We start from the raw sequence: 8828 nt of genomic DNA on the forward strand, positions 1-8828 counted from the left end.
AAAAAAAAAAAAAAAGCTAAAGGACAACACCCAAGGCCCTGACTTCAAGCCCCAATACTGGCATAATAAAAGAGAAAGAAAGAGAAAGAGAGAAGGAGGGAGGAACAAAGCAGGAAAAAAAATAAGGATGTCATATGCAAATATAAGAATTTTAAATATATTCTATGTAAAAAGAAATACTTTAAACTTCATTTTCTTTGTTTTTCTTCCTTTTTTGTGGTGCAGTATACTGAATCCACAGAGTTGAACATGCTTTGCAAGTGATCCATCCCTGAGCCATATTTTCAGTCCTGCTTACGTTTTTATAACATATTTAAATTTAGTTAAATTACATACTCTGCTGTTGGCTCCAGTCCTTGAAGCTTAAAATTTTACATACTTTAGTGGAAATTATTATTAAGCTACAAGAAAATATACATTGATATATTTTAGTATATACCACCTTTTATAATATACTGATGATGTTTTATTAATTAATTAATTAATTTTATTTATTTATTTATTTTTGGGTCCGGTCATGGGGCCTGAACTCGGGGCCTGGGCGCTGTCCCTCAGCTCTTCAGCTCAAGGCTAGCGCTCTACCACTTGAGCCACAGTGCCACTTCGGGCTTTTTTCGTTTTGCTTATGTGGTGCTGAGGAATCGAACCCAGGGCTCTCGCATGCAAGGCAAGTGCTCTACCACTGAGCCACCTTCCCAGCCCCTGATGATATTTTAGACAGGAGACACAGACTACAGTTAGAAGACTAGACAAAGCCAGGTGCTGGTGGCTCACACCTGTAATCCTAGCTACTTAGGAATCTGAGAACTGAGGATTGCAGTTCAAAGCCAGCCTGGGCAGGAAAGTCCATGAGACTGTTATCCATAATTAACTGCCAAAAAACCAGAAGTAGCATTGTGGCTCAAAGTGGTATTGCACTAGCTTTAAGCAAAAAGAGGTTAGGGGACAGTGCCCAAGCCCTGAGTTCAAGCCCTATGACTGACCAGAAACAAACAAACAAAAAGAATACTATACAAGCTGGGTACAGGTGGTTCATACCTATAATTCTAGCTACTCAGGAGGCTGAGATTTGCAAGCTCACAGTTTGAAGCCAACTCAGGCAGAAAAGTCTGCCTGACTCCAAATAACCAACAAAAAGCCAGGCTAGAGGTGCAACTCAGCAGGGAGAAGGCCAGCTGTGAATCTTGAGTTTAAATACCAGTACTGCCCAAGAAAAATAATATTATATAAGTAGCTTGATCTAAAAAACAGAAATTACTGTGCTTCAAAATTCAAACAACAACCCAAATTGTACGTGTGTGTGTGTTTGTGTGTGTCCGTCTTGGGGCTTGAACTCAGGGTATGGGCACTGGGCACTGTCCCTGAGCTGCTTTTTCTCAAGGCTAGTACTCCTCCACTTGAGCCACAGCACCACTTCTGGCTTTTTCTGTTTATATTCTGAAGAATTGAACCCAGGGCTTCATGCATGCACTCTTAGCACTAAGCCACATTCCCAGCCACTTCTAGCTTTTTGAGTAGTTTATTAGAGTTAAGAGTCTCATGGGCTTTCCTGCCTGGCTGGCTTTGAACCATGATCCTCAGATCTCAGTCTCCTGAGTAGCTAGGCTTATAGGTATGAGCTACCAATGACCAGCACAAGTTGTACTTTTTTTTTTGTTGGTCATGGGACTTGAACTCTGGGCCTGGGCACTATCCCTTAGCTCTTCAGCTCAAGGCAAGGCTCTACCACTTGAGCCACAGTGCCACTTCTGGTTTTCTTCCCCGGCTGGCTTTGAACCTCAATTCTCAGATCTCAGCCTCCTGAGTAGCTAAGATTATAGGCATGAGCCACCAACACCTGGCACAAGTTGTACTTTTGATAATGATCTAGGTTAATGTACTACTCAGACATATATGAAAAAACAAAAACAGAAATACATTTGACACCAAAAAGATCCAGGCACCGGTGGCTCACACCTGTAATCCTAGCTACTCAGGAGGCTGAGATCTGAGGATGGAGGTTCAAAGCCAACCTAGGCAGGAAAGTCCATGAGACTCTTATCTCCAATAAACCACTGAAAAAAAAAAAACAGAAGTGGCACTGTGGCTCAAGTGGTAGAGCGCTTGCCTTGAGCTGAAGAGCTCAGGGACAGGGCATAAGCCCAGAGTTCAAGCCCCACAACTGACAAAACAACAACAAAAAAATCTGATTATACAAAGTAATATTTATCAAAACGAACTCTGTTTTTGTTTTTTCTTTTTTCTTTTTGGGTCCGGTCATGAGGCCTGAACTCTGGGCCTGGGCGCTGTCCCTCAGCTCTTCAGCTCAAGGCTAGCACTCTACCACTTGAACCACAGTGCCACTTCCGGCTTTTTTCTTTTTGCTTATGTGGTGCTGAGGAATCGAACCCAGGGCCTCTGGCATGCAAGTCAAGCGCTCTACCACTGAGCCACCTTCCCAGCCCCTTTTCTTTTATTTTTGTTCTTTATTTTCGTTTATATGTCTTTGGGAGTATGTGAAATGGTGGGACAAAGGGTGAACAAATGCAGCAATGGTATTCACTGGACACTATGATGAAAATTAACGATACAACTTGTGGATGGGATGGGAGGGAAAAACTGAGAGAGAGTGAGGGAAGGGGTGACACTGTCCAAAAAGAAATATACCCCTCTGTCCATCACCTTTATAATAACAATTAAAAAAAGCATTAAAAAAATGTAACCTATATCTTAGCACTAAGAAGACTGAGGAAGGAGGATTGTGAGTTTCAGGCCAGACTGGGCTATATAGTGAAATACTGTCTCAAAACATCAAAGGGGGGGGGGAGGATTGGGTAGGGGGTGGTGGGGGTGGGGGTATGGGAACGGATGGGAAGGAGAAACGAAGAAGGAGGCAACAATGCTTGATAAGAAATGTACTCATTATCTTGCTCATGTGATTGTAATCCCTGTGTACGTTATTTTCACAATAAAAAAGGGAAAAAACATATCAAAGCAAAAATGAATTCAATAAATAAAAATAAGGAAAATTAAACAATACAAAGATTACATATGAAGTATTTGGAAATCCTTACCTCTTCACAGCACCGCCTACTTACAATAGCCCTATAGTCAATTCTATCCCAGAGCTGGTCCCTTAACTTTAAGAAATTAGGGAACAATTTCCTCCAATTTTTCCCTAAAGCCCATGGGAAAATTTCATACTTGGATTCTTCTTCATCTTCTTCAACTGTATTAGCCAGATATCTAACAAAGAGGACCAATGACCAAAAAAAAAATGTAAGGACAGGAAAAGCAGTGATGTTTAAATTCATTCTAAGAAATGCATATTAAAATATCAGAGATATAGTGAATTTTACCTTCTTGGGTTCTGGTATGCAATTAAGTCACTTGGAAGCAATCTGATCTTTTTAGTTTTCATTTCTTAGTTGGATCTGGAGCAATGTTCAGTCTGAAACTTTATTTCCCATTTCTGAGACAAGACCCTCCTGAATTTCTACATACATACACATGTATATACATGCATATGTGTGTATGTTCTTTGTCTGTGAATTTGGAATCTTTCTTTTAACACAAGGTTTTCCTATGTATCCCAAGCTGGCATTGAACTCATGATTCCTAAATGCTGGGATTATAGGCATGTACCATCATGCATGATTCTGAGCACTTTTCTTTTTTTTCTTTTTCTTTTTTGTAGGTCATGGGACTTGAACTCTGGGCTTGGGTGCTGTCCCTGAGCTCTTCAGCTCAAGGCAAGCACTCTACCACTTGAGCCACAGCACCACTTCCAGTTTTCTGGTGATTTACTGAAGATAGTCTCACGCTGGCTTTGAACCTTGATCCTCAGCTTTCAGCCTCCAGAGTAGCAAGGATTACAGGTACGAGGTTAGCACTTTTTCTTTGTAATGCTAGAAACTGAATCCAGGACTTTATGTATGCAAGTACTCTACCACTTCAACTATGTCCTCAGCTCTTTGTAGTTTTTCAGAGAGGGTCTAACTTTGCTTGTGCTGTCCTCAAATTTAGGTTCTTCCTGTCTCTCTGAAGCTGTAATTACAGGTATCACCAACATGTTCAGTTTTGATACTTTTCCTTCCTTTATTTTTCTTTTCTGTGCTGTCCTGTGGCTTGCACTCAGGGTCTGAGATACTACCCCTGAGCATTTTGCTCAAGGCTAGCTATCACTTGAGCCATAATTTCTCTTCTGGCTTTTTGATGGCTAATAGGAGGTAAGAGTCTTATGGATTTTCCTGCCCAAGCTGGCTTTGAACCACAATCCTCAGATCTTAGCCTTCTGAGTAGCTAGGTTTATAGGCATGAGCCCCCAGTACTTGGCTTGAATATTTTTCTTAACACTCCATGAACTAAACTAAGTTTTCAAACCAGCTAGTGGGAACAGGCATTGTTATAGTCCTGTGTGAATGAATGTTAGGTACTATTTTACCTAGTATTTCTTACCATCTTTTCCTAGACTCAGGTAGTTTCCTTATACACATATGGAAATTTGCTTTTGCCAAATACTTGAGGGGGAGGCCAGAAACACATAGAAGCAGAAAAATACAAACCATACTAAGGAGAATAACCAATCAATCAAAATCAGTCTGACACAGTGAAGGACATTAAACAAATGACACTGATTTCATGTGTTAAAAAAGTAGACATATTAAGAATGCAGTTCTAGAGATGAAAATTACAATGTCTCCGAGGAAAAATACACTGAGTTGTATTAATGAGAGATTAATATTGGAAAAGATTTATGAACTAAAGTGATAGTAATTGAATCTAACTAAAATGAAATATATAGGCCAAAAATAGAGGTGAGATAGCCTCAAGAAAATCTAATAAAGATGAAATTGGAATATCTAAAAGGTAGCAAGTTGGCAAAAAATATTTGAAGAAATAATGGCTGTATACGGGTGCCAGTGGCTCACACCTGTAATCCTAGCTACTCAGGAGTCTGAGATCTGAGGATCACGGTTCAAAGCCAGCCCAGGCAGGAAAGTCCATGAGACTCTTATCTTCAATTAAACCAGAAGTGGTGCTGTGGCTCATTTGCCTTGAGCTGAAGAGCTGAGGACAGCACCCAGGCCCCAAGTTTAAGCCCCACAACCAACTTAAAAAAAATGATTGTACGAACTTTACAACTTTGGTGAGGGGGGGGCGGGGAGGGGGGAAGGATACGAAGGGATGGGAAGGGGAAACAAAGCAGGAGGCTACAATGCTTGATAAGAAATGTGCTCATTATCTTACCCACGTAATTGTAACCCCTCTGTACAGTACTTTCACAATAAAAAAATATAAAAAATGATTGTAAATATTTAAAATTTGACTAAAACCATAAACCCACAAGAAGCTAAATGGGCAAGAAACAAGAAAGTACAAGAGATATGAAAAAAATCACATCAAAAGCCGGGCACTGGTGGCTCATGCCTGTAATCCTAGCTACTCAGGAGGCTGAGATTGGAGGATCACGGTTCAAAGCCAGCCCGGGCAGGAAAGACTGTGAGACTCCTATCTCCAATAAACCACCAGAAAACCGGAAGTGGCGCTGTAGCTCAAGTGGTAGAGCGCTCGCCTTGCTGAAGAGCTGAAGGACAGTGCCCAGGCCCAGAGTTCAAGCCCCACGACTGCCAAAAAAATGAAATAAAATAAAAATAAAAAAGAATCAAATCAAAGTTTATCATCATCCAACTGATCAAAACCAGTGCTAAAGAGAAATTTTTTTTTTGAGAGTCCTGGGCACTGTTTCTGAACTTCATTTGCTCAAGGCTAGCAAGCTACCAGCTACTACTTGAACCATAGCTTCACTTCCATTTTTTTCTGTTTATGTGGTACTAAGGAATCAAACTCAGGCCTTCAAGCATGCTAGACAAGAATTCAACTGCTACATTCCCAGCCCAGGAAAATATCTTAAAAGGAATCAGAAAAATGAGACATGTTAAGTAATACTGGTACAAAAATAAGGATGGAGAAAATTTCCCATGAGAAATAATACAAGCCCCACAAATGACTACTTCCCCCACCCCTCTTTGTCTCAAAGGTAGTGCTCTACCACTTGGAGCCATAGTGCCACTTCGAGTCTTCTGGTGGTTAATTGGAGATAAATCTCATAGACTTTCCTAAACTTCAATCCTGAGATCTCAGCCTCCTGAGTAGCTAGGTTTACAAGCATAAGGCATTGGTGTCTGGCTTGTATTCAAGTATTTTTGTACATGGTTTTCTATTTTGCAGTCATACATTCCGAAAAAGTTATTTTGTCTTTTTGGTACTGGAGATTGAATCCATGGGTTTGCATATGGTAAGCAACTGCTCTACCACTGAGCTTAAGTTTTTTTGTTTTCTAGCTGAGTTCTGAACCACAGATTGAAAAACTGTGCTGTAAAAAACTATTTAGCAAATTACAAAGGAAAATTAATTATAGTCATTTGTCATCATTTGTGTTCAGCAAAACAATCAGTGCATATTAGAAGTTTTAAAGATCTACACAGTATATATAGTAAACAGTATATCTAGAACATTTTTTTACAAGATGTTCTATTCACTGTCTAACAATTTAAAAGAGACCATTTCTGGCTTAAAAATAAAAACTAAGTAGTGGTAGACAGAAAAATAATAATGGAAGATCGATAATACCAAAATACATGTTGTCTAAGTATAAGGGTAGCATAAGGAAATTTATTGAAAGCTATTTAATAAGGAGGGGTGGTCAGGGGCCAAGCAATGAGAGAACAATAGATGAGATTACTGATGAGAGAATAATAGATGAGATTACTGTGGCTAAATAAAAATAGATGCATGTGCAATTTACCCTGGTGAAAGCCATTTTACAATAGGTTAAAAAATGAAAAAGAAGGGGCTGGGAAGGTGGCTCAGTGGCAGAGTGCTTGCCTGGCATGCATGAGGCTCTGGGTTCAATTCTTCAACACCATGTACCCAGAAAAAGCCCGAAGTGGCACTGTGGCTCAAGTGGTAGAGCCCTAGCCTTGAGCAAAAGCAGCTCAGGGACAGTGCACAGGCCCTAAGTTCAAGCCCTAGGACCAGCAAAAAAAAGAAAAAAGAAAAATGACAGGAAAGTAAACAGGCTATGTTGGTTGACTGCTATGGGTGAGAAGGGGAGGGGGTCTATGGAGAAGGTAGTGATTGAAGTACTTTATACGCATGTATGAAAATAGTAAAATGAAACTTGCTGAAATCATTTCAATAAGGGGGAGGGGCTAACCACTGGCAGCTTCCCCTGTAATTCTAATACTAAGGAGGCTGAGATCTGAGGATTACCGTTCAAAGCCAATCTGGGTAAAATAGTCTGAGACTTTTTTTTTTTTGTCAGTTGTGGGGCTTGAACTCTGGGCCTGGGCACTGTCCCTCAACTCTTCAGCTAGAGGTGAACACTCTATCACTTGAGCCACAGCACCACTTCTGGTTTTCTGGTGATTTCTTGGAGAGAAGAGTCTCATTAACTTTCCTGCCTAGGCTGGCTTTGAACAGTGATTCTCAGATCTCAGAGGCCTCCTGAGTAGCTAGGATTATAGGTGTGAGTCACCAGCATCCGGCTAAACTGAGACTCTTACCTCCAATTAACTAGTAAAAAGCTGGCAATGGAGGTGTGTCTTAAGTGGCAGAGTGCCAGCCTTAAGGAAAAAAGCCAAACAAGAGCAAGAGGCCATGAGTGGAAAGCCCCAGTACTGACCCTCCCCTCCACCAAAATGGGGAGAGCTAGATGTTTGGCTTAAGTGTTAAGAGTGTTAGTTAAAGAGAGAAAAGAGGGAATTGTTTTAAGACGAAGAGGGAAAGAAACAGAGGGAGGTAGCTTGGAGTGTACTGTATGTATGTATAAGAACATCACAGTAAGTCCCCCTTTGCAAACTAATGTATGCTAATAAAAAACTTAAAACAATCTAAATCATAGCAGAGGAGAATTTGAAATAATTTATAAGACGTTACTCAAAAATATAGAAGACACAATGTAGTCAAGTGGAATGTTAAACAATAAATCTTAGGCATACAGCATGATAAGGTCAGTAAAAAGAACATAAAAATATCCTATGAAAGTAATAGATGTGTAGCATTTACACAGTAAGGCCTATTCAGAGATATCCATAGTTTTAAACTGGTTCTGTTTTAAATTAAAAGATCATATATATACATCTATATTTATTTACTCATTGTAAATAGCATAAAAAGTTATTTAGCAGAAAGTGTACTTACAGAGCAATAAAGAAATTTATCCTGGTATGCTCATTAATAGTAAATTTAGCTCTCTTGAAATAAACAAAAGTCATAGCCAAAAGATACTATAAAGAAAAGAGTTAGAAATTAATATTTTGCTTTTATAAATAGAACGTTCAAGTTAACTTAAAATTTTCTCATAAATAAGGTAAAGAAGTACTATTCTTATTATAGAATCTTTATTTGACTTTTTTTTGCTTCTTGTAACCAACTCATGTGAAGTGAGTTTTTGACAATTTATTATTAAATAAATGCCTAAATTTAATTATACTTAATAAACTTTTAAGTTAAAAATCCCATAAATTTAGCTGGATTCCCCAATTCTTAATATTTTGCTACAGTTGCTTGATATCTTTGTGTATATATAAATTTTCCTCACATTTTTTTGTGTACTTGAACTCAGGGCCTTGTATCATTGCTTGCCTTTTTCCCTCAAGTCTGGCACATCCACTTCCTCTCTCTTAGTAACAGTCATTCATACTTTTTTTGGTGGGGGGAGAGGGGTAATTAGGGATTGAATTCACGGTCTTCTGCATACTAATATTTTGTATTTGCCATTACTACTAAATATATATATATATATATATATTTTTTTTTTTTTTTTGCCAGTCCTGGGGCTTGAA

At 39.1% G+C, this 8828-nt stretch overlaps 1 protein-coding gene across 1 annotated transcript in view; it reads right to left on the bottom strand.

Moving 5' to 3' along the window:
• The window catches only part of Spdya (speedy/RINGO cell cycle regulator family member A), a 31618-nt gene that overhangs the window by 12941 nt on the left and 9849 nt on the right, over positions 1–8828 (bottom strand). The window contains exons 4-5 of the mRNA XM_013013605.1: positions 8185–8270; positions 3054–3225 (exon numbers count right to left, since the gene is read on the bottom strand). Of these exons, the coding sequence (XP_012869059.1) occupies positions 3054–3225; positions 8185–8270 (258 nt within the window). The remainder of the gene's footprint in view (positions 1–3053; positions 3226–8184; positions 8271–8828) is intronic.

Source organism: Dipodomys ordii, unplaced genomic scaffold, assembly GCF_000151885.1.
Source record: "Dipodomys ordii isolate 6190 unplaced genomic scaffold, Dord_2.0 Scaffold20, whole genome shotgun sequence".
Lineage (NCBI taxonomy): Eukaryota > Metazoa > Chordata > Mammalia > Rodentia > Heteromyidae > Dipodomys > Dipodomys ordii.